This window comes from Mesocricetus auratus, unplaced genomic scaffold, assembly GCF_017639785.1.
Source record: "Mesocricetus auratus isolate SY011 unplaced genomic scaffold, BCM_Maur_2.0 Super-Scaffold_100691, whole genome shotgun sequence".
NCBI lineage: Eukaryota > Metazoa > Chordata > Mammalia > Rodentia > Cricetidae > Mesocricetus > Mesocricetus auratus.
Window position 1 is genome coordinate 29,055,302 of NW_024429267.1, and position 19,841 is coordinate 29,075,142.

The 19,841-nt window shown below is 49.7% G+C and overlaps 1 protein-coding gene, 1 long non-coding RNA gene and 1 other non-coding gene across 3 annotated transcripts in view; 2 read left to right on the forward strand and 1 right to left on the reverse strand.

Annotated features, from left to right (window-relative positions):
* Rasgrf1 (Ras protein specific guanine nucleotide releasing factor 1) overlaps nucleotides 1-19,841 on the forward strand; it is a 106,618-nt gene that overhangs the window by 57,976 nt on the left and 28,801 nt on the right. The window contains exons 10-17 of the mRNA XM_013121001.3: nucleotides 437-597; nucleotides 4,000-4,063; nucleotides 5,164-5,300; nucleotides 6,776-6,858; nucleotides 11,516-11,764; nucleotides 13,465-13,790; nucleotides 14,460-14,504; nucleotides 17,766-17,891. Of these exons, the coding sequence (XP_012976455.1) occupies nucleotides 437-597; nucleotides 4,000-4,063; nucleotides 5,164-5,300; nucleotides 6,776-6,858; nucleotides 11,516-11,764; nucleotides 13,465-13,790; nucleotides 14,460-14,504; nucleotides 17,766-17,891 (1,191 nt within the window). The remainder of the gene's footprint in view (nucleotides 1-436; nucleotides 598-3,999; nucleotides 4,064-5,163; nucleotides 5,301-6,775; nucleotides 6,859-11,515; nucleotides 11,765-13,464; nucleotides 13,791-14,459; nucleotides 14,505-17,765; nucleotides 17,892-19,841) is intronic.
* LOC121137431 lies at nucleotides 4,379-10,884 on the reverse strand. Its single transcript, XR_005874650.1, has 2 exons — nucleotides 7,733-10,884; nucleotides 4,379-6,126 (listed from the first exon to the last, which is right to left on the reverse strand). It is a non-coding gene; the product is annotated as an uncharacterized LOC121137431 (long non-coding RNA).
* Nucleotides 4,659-4,764, forward strand: LOC121137719. Its single transcript, XR_005875026.1, has one exon. It is a non-coding gene; the product is annotated as a U6 spliceosomal RNA (small nuclear RNA).

Consider the following 19,841-nt stretch of genomic DNA (forward strand, 5'->3'; position numbering starts at 1 on the left):
TGCAATACACTGAGGATCACATGCTCAGTCTGGGCTCTGAAGCTAAGTGCTGTGATTGATTGGTGATGTCTGCTGTGGCCACAGGTATGCAGTATACCACGCTAATACACAACAGCCCGCCTCTGGCTCCCCATTTGTTCGGCTTCATCGTTCAGGGCCATTTCCAGACCTCAGCCCAGCTCTCCATTTCTTTTAGAGCCCCTTTGCTTGCCAAGCCCCTGGTCACTGGCTGGGAGGTTGTGAGGTCCTGTATAGGGCTGTCATTATCCCCACCACCTGGCTGGGCTGGGAGGAGTGACCAGGGTGTTTGGAGTACCTTGTTCCATGGTTACTTGTGGCTGTACCTCAGCCTCCAGGGCTGGGCCAGGGGGTGGCATCATTGGTGTCATCTGAGGGCAGACTGAGAGCCTCCTCACCACCACCCCTGCTCCCACAGGATCCCTCATCCAGGTGCCCATGTCAGAAAAGGGCAAGATCACCAGGGGGCGCCTGGGATCTCTGTCCCTTAAGAAGGAGGGTGAACGGCAATGCTTCCTGTTCTCCAAGCATCTCATCATCTGCACCAGGGGTTCCGGAGGGAAACTGCACCTGACCAAGGTAAGGCCCTGGGAAGGAGCTGCTGAAGTGCTTAGGCGGAACTTTGTATGTGAGCACACACCTGCACACACGCATACATGCCTTGGTTAAACTGACGGTGGGAATAAGCAGAACAGCCCGTGATATCTCCTACTGAAGAAAGTGTGGGAACCGGGAAGGTGGCATCAGGCTCCAGGGACTCCCACAGCTGGCCAGGAATTCTAACGAACCTTTCCAGACACAAGCATGAGCATATGATGGTGTGCGTGCGAGCGCGCGGGTGTGTGTGTGTGTGTGTGTGTGTGTGTGTGTGTCTGTGTCTGTGTGTCTGTGTGTGTGTGTCTGTCTGTGTCTGTGTATGTTTATGTGTGTTGTGGGCCTTTGTGTGTGTGGTCTGTGGACAGGGGTGCTAGGGAGAGTGGAGGGTCCCCTCCAGCCTGGGGTTAGAGCAACAGTAGCATCTTTCTCTGTCATCTCCAGGCAAAGATTCTCAGACACCCACTCCTCTACCACAGGAAGCCTTCCTCAGGGCAGGTGACCCTGAGAGGCTGCTGAATATTGTCACCACATCTGCCCTCCTGTAGCACAAGCTCAATGGCCTGGCTCAGTAGGGAAAGGGGAAGCCGCTCTTGGACCCCAGGGTCTTTGTCCCTGCTGGGTACCCAGTCACACAGCCTTCTCTCTTCATTGGCAAACCTCCTTCAACACAACTCCCGACTGGTCCCATTGGTCTGAACCCCTGCAGGCCCCAACCCTGTCACACACGTGACCCAGCAAATGTCCTTGCCCTGAGTCTATTTCGTCAGTCAGAGATAACTGTTCCTACGGAAACGTTGCACGAGGGGTCTGGCAGTGAGCTGACAGTCCCTGTGACTTTGCTGTGCTGATTACAGGAGCTTCTGTCTCTACACTGCCATCTCTCCCCACACCATGCCCATCCTGTGCAAGCAGATGGGGTGAACATGCGGCGGCCTGGAGAGAAAAGGCCAGAAGGTGCCCTTAATTAAGTGAGGGCATCAGGGAAACCTTCCTTTGGGGACCTGGATGCCTGGTCCATAGCCTGCCGTTGAGCTATTAGATCAAGCGCTGGCTTCAGGGGAATACCCTGCTTATGTTAACATGTCAACAAATTAGCTGGATGGCTGCACATGGATAAATTAATTCACAAATATTAAACACTCCAGTTCCAACCAAATTGTGTGTCAAGGGAGGCTTTCATTACTTGTTAGCTCCAAGTTCCACTCCAGATGTCTCTGTCCGGGTCGGGAGGGTCAGGTCTGCCTGGTACATACAGCAGCGCTCTGATCCTGTGTTCCTTTCTAGCAGGCCATCTTCTGAAAATTATTTTTATTTTAATTTGTGCGTATGTGTGTATGCATGCGTGCGTGTGTATAACATGTGTGCAGGTGCCCATGGAGGCCACAGGAGGAAGTGAGATCCCTTGGAGCTGGAGTTGGTTACAGGTGGCCCTGAGCCATCTGACATGAGTGCTCTACGGGACAGCAGCTGGGCCATCTCTCCTGCTCCCAGACTAACCCTTTAAGACCCAAAAGTAACTAAGAGAAAATCACCAGCACAGAAATATAAACTTCCAGTCTCAGATCAAGGAACTGCCCTATTGTCTCCAGTGCAACCTGCCCGTTCTCACCCCATTGCTGTGTATACCAGGCAGACCTCAGACAAGTCATGTGACCTCACTAAGCCTCAGTTTCCTCATCTGGGTAATGGATATGAAAATACTTCCCAGGAATGCTGAGGGCGTCCCAGGGTCTGGTACAATAAATTCTCAGTAAGTTAAACAGTCACTGTAAATCCTATGATAATGAGCTTGACTCGTGACTGATTACTGTGACCGGTCCCTGTCCCAAGTGTTTTACACATATTTAATTCCTGGAACACGTCTGAGGCAGACACGATCACTTTCCCCGTTCACAGCTATGATGCAGGAAGTAAAACCAGCCAGGAAGAGAGCACCAGCCAGGGTGTAGCCGGGTGGTAGAGCTCTGGCCTAGCATGCAGAAAGCCTTAGGTTCCAGCATCAGAGCTGCAAATACCTAAGGGAATGTCAGAGCGGGAGAGGGCTGGGGAAGGGGGATTGTCAGCTCCCAGGATTGTTAAACCCGGTGCAATCACAGGGCAAGATTGCTGTTCAAAAGTCCTGGGAACGTCTCAAGGCCACTAAAGAAGGAAGCAAGAAGCAGACCCCAGGGCCTGGGAATCCCCTCTGATGCTCTCCTCACAAGTAGCAGCCTATATAACATGAGACCATAAATAATCCAGGCAAGTGGTTAAAAATAAATTCAGAGTTTCGTAACAAAAACGTGGGAAGCCTGCCCAGTATTTTCATATATAGATCAATCATGTGGCCCGGTCTATACTAACATCAGTTATTGTAGGACAAACACTTACTGCCCCCCCCAGTTGCTGTGGGTCAGAGGTCAAGAGCGCCTTCAAAGTGGGCTTGGCTCAAGACCGCAGTTTGCAATAGCCATGTTTGCCAGGCCATGGTGCTCTAAAAGCTTACCCAACCAAGATGGTTCATTCACCAGGCCATTGGCTGGTGGCCTCGGCTCTTCACCTCTCCCCGACAACATGGCGCCCACCTCCCTTGAGATGTGATCCAGGAGACAGCCAGAGAGCAGATAGGAGGCTGTAGTCCCCAGAGCTGCATGCCTTCATTTGATTGTTTTCATTCAGCTCTGATCACAGTCCGGCCCCCACCGGAAGGGTTATGCTTCACTTTCAAGAGGGCTCAAAGCACCTGTGCATAGGAGGACTGCACCAGATCCCTTCTCACTGGTCTCCTTTCTTTACTCCTGGGGCTGGGACGAGGGCCCTGAGGCTTTCTCAGGACCCCACCAATGGCTGACCAGGCGACTTGAGCAACCCCTTAACCTCTCTGACTTCATCTCTGAATCAATAAAATAAGGTTAGCAGTGCATATAATGCATCCATAAACTTGGCCTGTTTCACCATTGGTAACAGGAGGCATTGGCCAAGAACAGAGGATTTCAAGTTTTTATAGATTTAGCCGTATGATGTAATTCTCCGAGATGCTGATGTGACAAGAGGAAGCCAAACAGGACAGATTCTGGCCCATCTGCCTACAGTTTGACCTCAGCCTTCATCAGGGGTGGTCTCCCAGAGAAAAATCTCACTTCGCCCACCTCATTGGACCTTGTAAAGGAAGCCAAGATCCTTTGTTTACAAACCGAAGTGCCCGCTCGGCATATGTTACACACACACACACACACACACACACACACACACACACACACACACACACGTACACGTACACACACACGTACACAGGTGTGTGGATGTGTTGCTTGGTGTAGAGGCCCTTCCAGCCCTGATGTTCTGGGACTCCTGCTCTAGCACATATACTCCTGGTCCAAAATGGTGCCTGCTGCTCTTTTTCAGAATGGAGTCATATCCCTTATCGATTGCACCTTAATGGAGGAACCAGAAAACACAGAGGAGGAAGGTCAGTGTACAAGCTGCTTATTTGTGCGCATGCTCACACATACACACACACACACACACACACACACACACACTCATCATCAAGGTTGGCAGGAAGAGCAGATGGTTAATCATGGTAGACTCTGACCCATATGCAAACAGGCAAGAGAACAGTCCAGACTGGGCCAGACAGCTCACAGTTGTGTGCCCCCAGATAGAAGATCTTGACTCTGTGAACTTATTCTTTCCAGTGACAGCGCTCAAGAGTTCCAGGGTGTAGTGAGTGTGATGCCCTGGATTTGATCCCAAGCACCAAAAAGAGAAAAGAAAAAGGGAGTTGAATATCAGTATTTACTTTCACACCGGGGAGCTGTAAACCAAACTGAATGTTCAGCCCAGTCCAGGAAAGTTTCAGATGTCAATGTTGTGTGTTCCAGGTGTTAGGGAGAGGACTGTGTTGGGAGGCCCCGTTTAACCCTGGCATAGCTGCCTCCTCGCTAGGAGGCTTAGTTGAGTCCTGGCTCAGAACCCGTTGGCGCAGTGAGGGCAGAGGACGTACTGCTCAGTGACTCAGGCTCTGAATCAAGAATCTGGGTGCCTTAAATTTCTTGTGCATGGTGCTCGCTTCGGCAGCACATATACTAAAATTGGAACGATACAGAGAAGGTTCGCATGGCCCCTGCGCAAGGATGATACGCAAATTCGTGAAGGTTCCATATTTTTACAGCTCTTCTCCTATGCCATTCTGGGCTTTGCCCTGTCTGAGGCCATGGGACTCTTCTGTTTGATGGTTGCCTCCCTCATCCTCTTCGCCCTGTGAGGCTCCTTGGGGTCACCCAGCCATCCCATGCCAATCCTGGTGCTGGAGTGTGCTATGCTTTACCATTAAACAACATTTCTCAAAAAAATATTTGTGCATGCCAGATCCTCCGTTCTCACCTGTTAGAAATGATGACTCTCACCTAGCCAAAAGTCATAAAACACTGTTCTAAAAGGAGCAGTCAGTGGCCTGGCATCGTCCTGGAGTCTCTACTGGTGTCTAACTCAGGGACCAGAGACCCTTACCCAGCTCACAAGCGCCCACACTCACTCCGCTAACTTCATATTTTGTCACTGGAAAAGCCAAAGGAACTACCCAGGACATAGACCACTTGGATTTTAAGATCGGGGTGGAGCCAAAGGATTCCTCGCCCTTCACAGTCATCCTGGTGGCCTCATCCAGGCAGGAGAAGGCAGCGTGGACCAGTGACATCAGCCAGGTGAGCGGCACCGCCTGTTCCTCGGGGCACATTGTCCCTTCATGTTTGGCCTGGTGAGGGACCAGGATGGACAGGGCACAGTGGCACGGTTCTACTAGAGAAGACCAGAGCCCTCCAGGTCCACGGCCCCAGCCCAGGCAGAGTCAGCCAATGCATTCCATTTGCAATGTGGTTTTAGACCCTAAGACTGCCAGGCTCTGCTCCCCAGACCTGTCAATGGCAAGGGTGTCTGCACTTCAGTCTGATCTCCGGATGCTTATATGCACACACACAAAATGTCTTCGTGCTGCCATCCAAGAATGTTAGATGCAGCAGACACTTGGGTACCTACTCCAGAGAACCAGGGCAGCCTCCTGAAGTCCTAGCTGGCATCCATAGGCTGGAGAAATGTGTGTCCTTTGCCTGTTGCAAGCTGTAGAGTCATTCCCCCATCCCACCCCCATTTAACCACTAGGCAGGAAGCACTGGCTTCTCCTGGAAAGGCAGCAGCCCAGGACTGGAAATGCAAGAGGTGACAAGTTGAATGGAGTCACAGGGTTGTCAGCTGCTCCAGCAGGCTTGTGCTCCAGGAGGCAAAGGGCAGTCCCATAACTTCAGGAGCCAGGTCCCAGGTGTCTGCCTGTGGACATCCGCTCTGCAAGGTTGTGCAGGCAGGCTTAGGAGAGCCACTAGCCACAGAAAAGGCAGTTGTGTCTAGCACAGCCAAGTCCCTGTGCCTCGGGGACTTGGAGAAGGCAGGGTACCCAGTGTGCCTAGAGGGCTCCCTCACAGCTGCCTGCCTTCTTACCTGTGTGCCCTGCTCCAGAGCAGGGTTTGATCTCCAGCACTGAAGGAAAAAAAAAAAGAGTTGCAAGAACCTTCCAGATAAACAGTGATAATAAAATACCAAGACTTAGCTTTCATATTGTGGAACTCTAAATTGACCTGAACATCCAGGCAGTCCACAAAGTTGCAGACATCAATATTACTTGGTCCAGGGGACATCAGGTGGCTAGACCTTCTGGCAACCTGCTCCTCTAAAATCCACAGAGAACCAAGGCAATGTGGGATTATGCATAGTGTAAATCTATTCTTTTGAGTTTAGCCCCCCCTTTCCAACTCCCCCCCAAAAAAACAGTGTGCCCTGGAGAAAATAGAGAAATCAAACCCAGCCTTTGCCTGTCCCTAGTGAACCTTGACATCAAAGGATGCAGCAGCGAGGCCAGAGTCTGATGCATCTGCTTGACAAACACCCTGCTAAAACAAGAGTCACTAAGCCCATCTGGGAAGACAGGGAAACAGACTCAAGAAGGCTAAGTCAGTCCCAAAAGGTGACTCGATTTCCAGAATTTGAATAACACTGCGTTGGCCTTGCCCTTGCCTAGACAGTGCCCTTGGCATCTGAGGACCCTGTGTGCAGGCTGGGAGAGCTCCAGGTGAGTCTGGGATCCAGTATGGAGACTGAGCTCTGAGCCCAGCGTCCCCTCTGTTTCTAGTGTGTGGACAATATCCGGTGCAATGGGCTCATGATGAACGCATTTGAAGAGAACTCCAAGGTCACCGTGCCACAGATGATCAAGTAAGTGCCCTTAACCTGGCTGTGCTCCAGAAACCAAGCACCAATCAGGCACAGCTGGGACCTGAGCAGGGCCAGCCCCTGGGGCTCGAAAGATGCTGGGGTTTGTGATGGAGGATTGGGATGTCTGATTCATGTTTTGAGTGAACTCTACTCTCCAGGTACCCTATGAGTCCAATTATCCCATAGGCCTTGGAGCAGACAGGCTCAAGGGACTAAATTGAGATGTTTCACCCTAGGGTTTGGTGAGTCCATCTGAAACGCAGAGTAAGAAGCAGGGATGGGAGTGGAGAAAGGGAACAGATTACGGTGACTTATGGTCAAGTGCCAGCCCCACATTACCTGAGTTACAGAGGGCTCTCCTGGACTGCCCCTCCGCCATGATGCAGGCAGGGAGAAGCAAGACAGAAGAGCAGTGCCTTCCCAGTGATGAGGACTGCCATTTGTCTACATGCTCCCCTAATCCGCTGTCCCCTTTCTCCACCTTGTAGTTCACCCTCCTGCTCATTAGTGGCTTTGGGGGAAAGGCTATTTATTGACATTTCAAATCCCATTTCCAGAGAAAGTATTTGGAAGTGGAAACTGGGGTCTTACACATGCTTGGCAAGTACTCTACTGCCCAGCTGCGCCACCAGCTCCCCCAAGTGAAACTGGGTAACAGTGGTGCACGCCTCTAATCCCAGCACCCAGGAGGCAGAGGCAGGTGGATCTCTGTGGGAAGGAAGGAAGGAAGGAAGGAAGGAAGGAAGGAAGGAAGGAAGGAAGGGCACAAATGAAAAAAATGAGTCATTTTCTCAGTTCCCCGAGCTCTCTGTGTAGCCTTGAGTTGGAATCACCTTCTGCAGAGCCTGTGAATTCAGAGCCAGTGCTCACTTACAGCTTTCTGTGTTCCATGTACCACGAGAGGCCTCTTAAATTGGTTCATTCATCCCACTCTCCAGAAAGCTCTGTGGAAGGTCTATTTCCAGTTCACAGATGAGGAGTCTAAGAAGTAAAGAATAGGTGTTGTCTAGGAAACAAGAGTAGAGCTGGCATCAAGCTGTGTCCTTCACACTGGCCCCAAGGATGCCGTTATGATTTGAATGTGGCATCCCCATTATTTCATGTGTTTCAATACATGACACTGGTGACACTGTTCTGTGACACTGTAGGGCCTTTAAAGGGCTAAACCCAGTTGGAGGAAGTGAATCACTAGAGGGAAAAGGGCTTGAGATCATAACCAGGCCCTGTTCCTGGATTCATACAGATCCAAGCTGGCTGCACCACTCCTCATGCCACCCCCAGCCCCCACCCTGCGGTGGACCGCATGAATGAACCTCCTTTAAGTTACTCCATCAAGTATTCTGTCACACAGTGAGAAAAGTCACCTGTTCTCACCATTTCAGGTGTTAGCCTGTTCTCACCTCAGCAGTCAATACAGACTCAACTCCTCTTTCTGATGGTATTTTTTCACTCTGAGAGTCAACTATAAAAATTTCAAGCTTATCCTTTCGATAAGAGCAAATGTTTATTTGTTCATGTATATCCTCCTCCAGTAACATCCCACCAGAAACACAAAAGGTCTAAGACAGCTACTAGCTGCAAGTAAAAACAACTACAAAGAGATAGCCTTCAATGTGTAGGGAACACAGGCCAACAAAAATAAGGAAGGAAGGAGAATCAAGTGTCAAAGTTTAAAAAGAAAACATAATTATGGACAACAAAACATAGCTTCGGAGTCATTGCTTAAGCTTAAATATACCCCCACCCTGTTGCCATTAAAGTGAGTCCACTGTGGTTTAGCCTCCAGCTAGCACGGCATGATACAATGACCTTTGGGGCTGCTGGTTCCTACCAAGCCCAGAAGAAGCTGTTGATGTTGAGTTCACACAACACAGAGCTCCATCCTCAGTACTCTAGCCTCCTGTGGCCTGGGTGACTGACTCCCATCTCACATCTCAGCCCAGAGAGGAATGAGACCTGATGACAGATCCAGTTTTAGAAAGTCCTAGAAATGGCTATGGGTAGGTCTTGCCTGGGACAAATTCCCACCAATAGTGATCTCCTTGGGGAGAGGAAAAGTCTTCAGTGAGTCCAACTCGGGCTGCCTGACAGGCCCTGAAGGCTTCTTTGTCCATCAGAGGGTTGAAAGTCCTGCTGATCCTAATGCTCAAGGAGTAGCCAAGGTGAGGTCAGGAATGGCCTATGCCACAAAAGCTAGGGAGACAAACGGCATGCACTCCTAAACTGCCCATGCAATCGGCATGTAAGGTGGCAGTTCGTGAGAGGCTTTACAATACCAGCTTCATTGGTAATAGCTTTTGGGAGCTATGAGAAGAGAGATCTCAATAGGCCTACTGCATTGAAGACGTTCTAAGCCAAGAGAGTTTAAGATGACTTCTGGTTAGTTTATAACCAAAGGTAGAATTTTCACATTTAGTTGAAAAGGCGGAGGTAGGGGGAGCCAAGCATGGCACACAGCTGTCATTCCAGCACTTGAGACAGAAGGATTTTAAATTCTACAGACATGGCAACACTGTCCACACTAGAAAGGAAAGGGAATAGAAGGTGAAAAGAAGATGAAAATAACAAATGGGGGGCATCAAATCCAGCTATTTGTTAATATCGAGGGGCTTAAGTCCTTGTATGGTTCTCCATTTGGAACTGTCACTGAGGACTTACCTATCTTGCCTATGACTATGTAGAACCTGGTTGAAAGGTTTCTTTCTAGAAAAGTTTTGTGGTTCTTCCATTGAGTGTCGCCAAGGTATTCCATCTGTGACACCACATTACACTCTTAGTCTGAAGAGCATAGATCCCAAAAGTAGCATATTGTACTTCCAGACCAGGATCAGGAAGACCTGCCATCCCCTTCTGCTGGAGGACAAGGTTTTCCATCACTGTCTTTCTCTGGAAATTGCATCCGTCATAGATCCCAAGTTGACATGATGACACCATCCTGCTTCCTACCCAGTAGACCAGGCATCTGTGAAAAAACCTAGAAACTAGTCTCCAAAATCTAGACACACCTCAGGGCAGCAAAAATAGCAGCTGGTTTCCTAGTTTCTCTTCACTTGGAATAGTGGAATTTCTATTTTATCTTTTTCCCCAACCCCGTATTACCCATTTTGTTTTTAGATAGGGTCTCTCACTGTGTAGCCCTGACTATGTAGTTGATCTTGAATTCAGAGAGATCTGCCCCACTCTGCCTTCCAAGTGCTGATATTAAAGTACCTGACCCTAGTTATTTTTTAATTGAGATAAATTCATATAACATAAATTTCTTTTCTTTAAAAGTCAGTAAATTTCAGTGTATTCACTATGTTGTAACGCCAACATTAGCTTCTGCTCCTAAGATTCTCCCATCACCACTCACAAAGAAAGAGATGACATACATTTGAACAGTCGTTCTCATTGCACCCACTGAACACCCTACATCCACCACATTACTTCCTGTTACTGTGATTTGCCTGTTCTGTCCTGTCCTATAAATGGAACCATAGTGTGCATAGCCTGTTGCACTTAGCATAATGTCTTCAAGGCTTATACATGTTGTAGTGTGTGTCTGTAGCACAAAAAACAAAAGACCCAGAGACTGATATTGGGGTTCAAGCTTCAAGCTGACTATCAGAAAAGCAAAACAGCCAGCCACTAGCTCCCACCTCTAGCTCAGGCTAAAAGTTCTGATTTAAACCGCTGCCTCTCCTCAGCGTGGCTGGAGAATGCAAAGCCTGTCTGAGACCTTGCCTTATATACTTCCTAATGTTGGGATTAAAGGTGTGAGCTATAATTCTCTTTTAGACTGACTCACTCTTGTGTAGGTCTGGGTGGCCTTGTACTCAGAGATTCAACTGACTCTTAATCCTAAATCCTAGGATTAAAGGTGTGTACCACCTTCTCCTAGCTTCTGGCTGCTGGGATTAAAGGTGTGTGCCCAGCTTCTGCAGCCTATGGCTGACTGTACTATTTTAATCCTCAGGCAGGCTTTAATAAATCATAAACAATATCTCACCGTGTGTGTGTGTATGTGTGTGTATGTGTGTGTGTGAGTGTGTGATGTGTGTGTGTGTGATGAGTGTATATGTGAGTGTGTGTGTGATGTGAGTGTGTGTGATGTGAGTGTGTGTGAGTGTGTGTGTGTGCGCGTGTGTGTGAGAGTGTGTGAGTGTGTGTGTGTGTGAGTGTGTGTGTGTGTGAGTGTGTGTGTGTGTGAGTACTTCATTTCTCTCCATGGCTGAGTAACATCACACTGTACTTTATTTGTCCTTTCATCTGCTCATGGACATACGTTTGTTTCCACTCTGCTCTTGAGAACAGTGCCACTGTAGACATAAATGTGCATATTCCGTGTGTTGGGAATTTGGAAGCACATTTTAAAAAGCTTATTATATTTTCCAATACCCTTGGCGGTCGGTGTTGAATACTGAAGGGTGGGAGAAGAGGTACAGCTTCCTTCTGAAGCTTCCCATGCTCCCTTAGGAAAACTGTTCCTGACTGGGAGGTGGGGGTTGACAAGGTGGCCTGGTGGTAGCCTCAGCCCTGGTCTGGTGAGGAGATACCATGAGCCCAAACAACCTTAGACAGGTGTCACCTCTTCCTCCTCCCTCAGGCTTCAGGTCCAAAGCCTCCGTATATTGTGATGATGTTGACATTTGCACACATGTCACCTCTTCCTCCACAGGTCTGATGCCTCCTTATATTGTGATGATGTTGACATTCGCTTCAGCAAAACCATGAATTCCTGCAAAGTGCTGCAGATCCGGTATGCCAGTGTGGAGCGGCTGCTGGAGCGGCTGACAGACCTTCGCTTCCTGAGTATCGACTTCCTCAACACCTTCCTGCACTCCTACCGTGTCTTCACCACCGCTGTGGTGGTCCTAGACAAGCTAATCACTATCTACAAGAAACCCATCAGTGCCATCCCCGCCAGGTGCGTGGACATCCCTTGCCATCACCGTCTGTGAGAATCCCTGTGTTCTGACAAGATGGTTTAGTGCATAAAGGCACCTGCTGCCAAGCCTGATTACCTAAGCTTAACTCCTGGAAGCAGCATGGTGGAAGGAGAGAACTCACTCCTGCAAAATGTCTTCCACTTTTACTCTATGACCTTAAAATCCCCCGACATACACACACGTATTCACACATGCCCTTGCACAAACACGCACACACACACATTAACTAATTAGTTAAATGTGAAAATACTTTTTTGTTTTTTATTTTCAAGACAGGATTTCTCTGTAGCTTTGGAGCCTGTCCTGGAACTTTCTCTGTAGACCAAAATGGCCTCAAACTCACAGAGATCCCCCTGCCTCTGCCTTCCAGGTGGTGGGATTAAAGGTGTGTGCCACCACTGCCTGGCTACATGTGAAAAATATTTTTTAATCCCATCCACACCATTCCCCACTAGTATGTGCACCCCTTCCCAAACCCACAGATCTTCCAGGCCAAAGAGGTCCCTGGAGAAGAGGCTGTCCCAGAGGTGAGGATGTGGTGGCACACACCATTCCCAGACCACAGAGGGAGTACATTTCAAGTCTGACTTTTCCAAAGGAAACAGGATATGGTGGTCCAAGTCTATAATCCCAGAGCTTTGGAGCTGTGAGTGGAAAGAGCAGCTACATAATGTCATCCACAGCTATACAACCTGTTAGAGGTCTACTTGGGAGGACTCCATTCTCTAGGGAGGAGTCACTCTGCTCCCTCTCCCTTCCCCCAAAGCCCAGAGGCCTGGCCATTCGTGCTGCTGCTCACTAAGCCTCCTTTATCTCCCCTGCCTGCCTTGCTCAGGGAAGTCAAGGGATGTCCATTGTCTTCCCATCACTACACCCCTATGGGAAACACGGGGCCCACCCTTTATAGAAAGATGGAAAAATGGAAGGAAGAGAGATAGGCAGAAAGGTGCCCCTGCTCTGTGTACACCCATCATGCGTTGAAGATTGGGGGAGCCTTTTATGGTATGCTCAAGGAACATCCTCCAGTGGGCAGAACCCTTTAGCCAACTTGGCTTTGAGGCCGTCTTCATTGCCTACATCACTGAAGCACCAGTGTGCAAGCTACCGCCCAGAAAATCCAGGAGACTTTCCACAAGTCTTACAAGTCTGCCTGAGGTGGCCTTAAATGCAGGCCTGGCCTTGAGATTCCTAAGGCCCTAAACTTTCTCCTCACAACGCAGTGGTCATGTGAAACCCTCAGTGCCATGGTGTAGACGCTGGGTTTAGAGCCAGAGGCATCCGATGAGTCACTGCCTGTCCAGGAGCCTCTGCTTCCCTGCCCACGAGCATCCCTTAGGACCACTCTATGGACAAAAGGGCAGAGCATGCAGGTGAGAGCAGCCTCCTGTGGACAGATGGAGGCTCTGCAGAGGCCTGTAGTCAGGAGGCTTAGCACCTCAGGAAGGAGGCAGAGGTAGCAGTATTGGATAGAAGCACCCTCAGCACCAAAATATCCAGCCCACTCGAGCCCTGTGGATATAGACATTGTCCCCAAGCCTGTACAGGAACCCATCCCCAGCATCAGGGACCATACACATAAGGGAGACACTGCTGTCAGCCACCCTGAGCCCTGTAGGAAGCAGGCCAAGTGGGCAAGCCTACACCAACAGCTCTCTCTCCTCCCCTCCCGTCCCCACAGGTCACTGGAGCTCCTGTTTGCCAGTGGCCAGAACAACAAGCTTCTATATGGAGAGCCTCCCAAGTCACCTCGTGCCATCCGCAAGTTCTCCTCACCACCACCCTTGTCCATCAGTACATCGTCCCCAAGCCGCCGCCGGAAGCTGTCCCTCAACATCCCCATCATCACAGGGGGCAAGGCACTGGACCTGGCTGCACTCAGCTGCAGCTCCAATGGCTCCACCAGCATGCACTCACCCATGTCTCCCTTCAGCAAGTCCACGCTCGACACCAGCAAGCTCTGTGTGACCAGCAGTTTCACCAACAAGACTGCAGACGAGACTGATACGACTACAACCACAACTACAGCGACGACTACAACCACCACCACCACCACGACGCCGACCCCAACTCCACTCCCAACCCAGACCCCCACCCTGACCCCAAACCCAGCCCCAACCCCAACCCGGACCCCGACCCCAGCCCCAACCCCAACCCGGACTCCAATCCAGACCCCAACCCCAGCCGCAACCCCGACCCGGACCCCAACTCCAACCCCAACCCCAACCCCAACCCGGACTCCAATCCAGACCCCAACCCCAGCTGCAACCCCGACCCGGACCCCAACCCCAGCCCCAACCCCAACCCGGACTCCAATCCAGACCCCAGCTGCAACTCCAACCCGGACTCCAATCCAGACCCCAACCCCAGCCGCAACCCCAACCCACACCCCGAACCAGACCCCAACCCCAGCCCCAACCCCAACCCACACCCCGAACCAGACCCCAACCCCAGCCCCAACCCCAACCCACACCCCGAACCAGACCCCAACCCCAATCCGCACCCCAAGCCAGGCTCCCAATCCAGCCCCAACCCCAACCCACACCCCAAACCAGACCCCAACCCACACCCCAACCCAGACCCCAGCCCCAACCCCAACCCACACCCCAAACCAGACCCCAACTCCAGCCCCAACCCCAACCCACACCCCAACCCCAGCTCCAACAACTCCAACTGCAACTCCTAAGAAGCCCAAGGAGCCCTCAGCCCTTAGCAAGCAGAGTGAGTAGACACTGAGCAGAACCACCCCACTAGCACTTGTCACCCACTAGCACTCATCACAGTGGGGCTTGGCTGAGCTGAGCCTTCTGGGCCTCTGTTGTACAGGATATAGGCAGTGCAGACAGGTAGCCATGGAGAGGGGATAGGTTGCCAAGGTGAGGCCAGCAGAAGTTCCCGTGATACCCTATCATCACACTTTACGTCAGCCAAAGTTCTCAGACTTGTGCCTTCCCTCTCCCTACCACAGTAGCATCCTGCATCCCTCTGTTCAAGTCATGTCATTGGCTCCTGCTCTCTGAATTCACAGTCTCACTTGGAGACCGGACTGAACACCGAACAGTGGGATAGCCGATACCCGTCACATCTGAAAGGTGCTAGAGGCGTTCAGAAAGGTGCTGGGAACACCATCAGGAGAGTCAGAGAAGGATTCCTGACAGATCCGTTACATTAGATGTTCACCAATAGAAAGGGAGAACATTCTAGACAAAAATACTGGGAACACCATCAGGAGAGTCAGAGAAGGATTCCTGACAGATCCGTTACATTAGATGTTCACCAATAGAAAGGAGAACATTCTAGACAAAAATACTGGGAACACCATCAGGAGAGTCAGAGAAGGATTCCTGACAGATCCGTTACATTAGATGTTCACCAATAGAAAGGGAGAACATTCTAGACAAAAATACTGGGAACACCATCAGGAGAGTCAGAGAAGGATTCCTGACAGATCCGTTACATTAGATGTTCACCAATAGAAAGGGAGAACATTCTAGACAAAAATACTGGGAACACCATCAGGAGAGTCAGAGAAGGATTCCTGACAGATCCGTTACATTAGATGTTCACCAATAGAAAGGGAGAACATTCTAGACAAAAATACTGGGATGGAAAATGCTGAAGAATGAGGAAGGCATTGTATTGTATGCTCTGGGAACAGCTGGGTCACCGAAGGTAGGGGCAGTGGCCCAAGATCCTGCTGGAGCAGCCATTGCCTTCCTATCTACAGCTTCTCCTGGCCATTCTAGAAGGGTCCTATTTGGTTCTGTGTTAGCTCAGGTCAGGCGTTATGCTAGGAACCACCAGCACAGTCTTGCTCTGTGTGTGTGTGTGTGTGTGTGTGTGTGTGTGTGTCCATCTGTGTGTCTGTGTGTGTATACATACACATACTTGAGCTGATCACAAGCCCCAGCCTCCGAAAAGGAGGCATACTTGAAAAGAAGAGAAGTCACAGAAGGCTCCATCACTACAGGACATTCCCATGGTACATGCCACAAATAGGTAACATCATGTGTGGCTCGCACAGCTGAAAGTCGGTAGCTAATATAACAGCTTGGCGGAGAACCCAAATACCATCTAGTGTGTGTAATGTATGGGATCTTAGACAGGCAACAGTGTGAGGCGCAGAATTCTGCCCAGCACAGACCTTCAGTGAGACCCCATCGCTACTTTGTGGAGTGCAACCCCAGTCAGTCCTACAAAACCACCTGGTACCAGAGTTCTTGACAGGAGACCCAGGGACCCCCAGTCTAACTATGTGCTTCTGTGAACTGGGTAGGTGTGCTTTTCTAAAGAGACCTGTGACTCCCAGATGGTTTTATAAACAGAGTCAAGTGTGCTCACCTTCTAGTTGAGGACTCTGAGACCCATCCCCCAAGGTTCTGAGACTGTGGCTCAGTTGGTAAAGTGCTTGCCACACAAGCATGAAGACCTGTGTTCAATCTCTAGTACCTATATTAGAGAGCGGGACTCAGAGGCACACCCCTATAATCCCAGTGCTGAGAAGGCAAAGCCAGGAAACTCCCTGGGTCTCTTTTGACAGCTTCTCTGAGTTAGTGAGCTATTCGTTCAGTGAGAGACCCTCTCAGAAAAGTGGAGCACAATTAAGGAAGGCATGTGATGTCAACTTCTGACTTACATACACCTGCACACACACATACACACACATGCAACTTCTTTTAGCAAAAACTCACACTTGTCCAAAGACTATGCAGACCCTGACCCCCCTCCCATGATTAATATTATTTTAGACCAGAAGCAAGAGATGAGATATAAAACAGGACTCCCCTTGGCAAATCAGCCAGGTGATTACCCAAAATATCTTACCGATAACAGAAACACTTTGCTACTCAGTGTGGTCCATTGCTCAGCCACGTGAGCAACACCAGAAGCTTGTTAGAAATGCCGATGTTCGGGGCTGGAGATGTAGCTCAGTTGATAAGAGTGCTCCAATTGCTAACTGCTTGCGAAGGAGAAACCAGTTTTCTCTAACAGAGTCTCACTGTGTATACAAACCACACTTAAGGACAGGCCCCACGCCCAGCAGTAGATGGCCAACACAAAATGAACTCAATGGCATTTATGGAGGTTTCTTTGTCTCGTAATGTCTGTCTCATAATGTCTGGGCTTATATGTTATGTTTTCCAGTTTTGTATTTTTATGGGATTTCTGTGTTCTGTGTGTGTGTGTGTGTTTTTTTTTCTTGTGGTTTTTCATTGGCCCTTTTTTCTGTTTGATTTTTTCCTATTTTTTGTTTTTAATCTTGTTACTATTATTATTATTATTTAGATGTCTGTTTTCTAATGAGAGAGCAAGAAGGGTATAATTTAGGTGAGTTAGGAGGTGGGGTAGATATGTTAGTTGGGGGCAAAACCTGAGTCAGAAAAAATCTATTTTCAGTTGGGGGGGTGCTTACCTAGCACAAAGCACTGGATTAAATCCCCAGCACTAAATACATTCTGGTATGGCTGGTGCATGCCTGTAATTCCAAAACTCAGAGGGTAGGTGCAAGAGAATCAGAAGTCTGAGGTCATCATTAGCTACATAGCTACTGCATGAGATCCTGTCTACAAAAAAACAAAAACAAACAAACAAAAAAAACCACTGGCTTCCTTGTTCCATGTAGACAGGAGCTGTATTACATACTGCCCTGCACCCCTGTTGCTGAGGATTGAACCCAAGACCATAAGCAGACTAGCCTATGCATTCTACTTCTGTGCCCCACAATATGCACTCTAACAGGAACTCAGGTGTGCCCATTAAGTTTCTGGAAGTCCTGGTAAAGAAAAGGTCACATTGGAGAGCCACACCATCCACAAGCATGTGAAAGGCTCTAAAAAAAAGCCTGTAGCAGCTACACTGTTGATCAGTCTTCATCCGGGACACCAGCTCTTACAAATTACTCTGCTCTGCTTTGATGAATTATAGATGTGCTTCCCAACCAATGGGAAATTGAGAAGAGTGTGAGTCTTTTTATTCCCCCAGACTCTGAAGTCTCTGTGAAAGAAGAGTCTGACATGGACCAGAACCAGAGTGATGACGGCGACACCGAGGCATCACCGACTAAATCTCCATCAACACCAAAATTAGTCAAAAGCAAAAACTCTTCAGGTACCATTCCCCGGTGTGGAGCTGCAGGTGGACATCCAGGGGAGGAGAGGGTCACAGGTCAGGTCAAGGGGAGGCATGCTGGTGTTTATGTTTTATGAATGACTCCTGAGGGCAGTGACTATTCTGTTTCATAACCCCAGGGGTGGGAGGGATGTGGTTGCTGGGACACTGGCTGGGTTGGCCCTGATCTTCACTTTGGGAAGTTACCCCAGCTTCAGGCCGGAAAACATTGCCTAACCAGTGACCCAGCAGCGCTCTCACGTGGGAGGACTCAAGTCAGAAATGTTTCCGGGAATCCCGTGTTTCAGGCTGTGTGATGACGGGCTCTTTCACCCTTTCAACGTGCATGAAGAGAACCTAGGTTGCTCTTATTTTTCAGATAAGGAAGCAAGGATGGGGTGTGGCACTATGTCAGTGGTATAGTGCCACCTGACATAGATAGAGTTCTGTGTTCTAGCCCCAGCATCACAGTCAGGGGAAGGCTCCAGAAGATAGTGGCATTGCCCACCCATGTTTCAGACTCACAGTCCTGCAGGGTTCTTGAACAGCCCACCTATCTCCTGGTCCCCATAAACACTATTGAACCCCCAGGAGGGCTCTGGGGCACCCAAGGGTGGGAGAGAACTCAGGGGCCCTCAGCTACCAAGACAGTCTTCCTGCCTCCCTAAGAAGGACTCTTGGCATTCCAAAACTCTTGCTGCCCATACGTGGGGCAGCTCAAATCCCAGGATCCCCTGCTTTCCATGCCTGGGAAGAAACAAGTGAGGAACAAGGTTGCCTGGCTTCAGAGGAGAGGCACCTGGGCCCCTTCAGCCCTTCCCGGCATCTTACACAGCAGTAGATCTCAAGAGAATCAGGCATTGAGGCCCAGATATGAGTGATGCCTGTAATCCCACTTGAGACACATGAGAGGCTGAGGCAGGGAAATGAGGAGTGACGAGCCATCCTGGACTAGAGAAAGTTCAAGACAGCCTGGGCAGCTTACTGAGAGCTGGAGTTGGAGGGAGGATGAAATACTATCTCAGAGAGGGGGGGGGAGAGAGACAGAGAGAGCGAGAGAGAGAGACAGAGAGAGAGAGGGAAAGAGAGACAGAGAGAGAGACAGAGAGAGAACGCCTAAGAAATAAGGGGAGGAAACATCTTTGGAAGGAAGGGAAGGGAAGGGGAGGGAAGGGAAGGGAAGGGAAGGGAAGGGAAGGGAAGGGAAGGGAAGGGGAGGGAAGGGGAGGGAAGGGGAGGGAAGGGACTAGCTCAGAGTCTTTAAAGCAAGCCAATTGCCCCCGGACTCGAGGACTGCTACTTCACTGTGACAGTGTTAGTTGCTTTCTAGAGTCCAGTGAGATGAAGCCAGAGTGTTCTGGAGTTGACCCCCATGTCTGTCTGTCGGCATTGCCATCTGTAGGTCCCATGTTTATACAGCTTTTTGAACTTTCTTCTGTGATCTCTTTATATCCGCCTTTGGACATATCCTTACTGTCCAGAGGAGATCCCCAAGGCTCCAGAGTTGAAAGAACTTTCTCATGGCCATACAGCCAGTAAGAGGTGGGGAGAAGCCGGGCGGTGGTGGCACACGCCTTTAATCCCAGCACTCTGGAGGTAGAGGCAGGCGGATCTCTGTGAGTTCGAGGCCAGGCTGGACCAACAGCCTCCAAAACAATACAGAGAAACCCTGTCTCATAAAACCAAAAAAAAAAAAAAAAAAAAAAGAGGTGGGGAGAATTTCATCCCATGTCCTCAAGTGCAACCGTACCCATAACCCTGTCAATATGAATTATGACCATCAGACATTGCATGGGCTGTGTGTCAGTCCCTAGTACCGTGAAAGCAGAGAGCTCATTATGCTTTCCTCAAGCTGGCTTGGGCCAGCAAAGCCAAGAATTGACAGGGCTAAAAGTCCTAGAGAAAGAGAAAGGTAGCTCCCAGTCTTCTAAGCAGCAAGAGGCTGGCTGA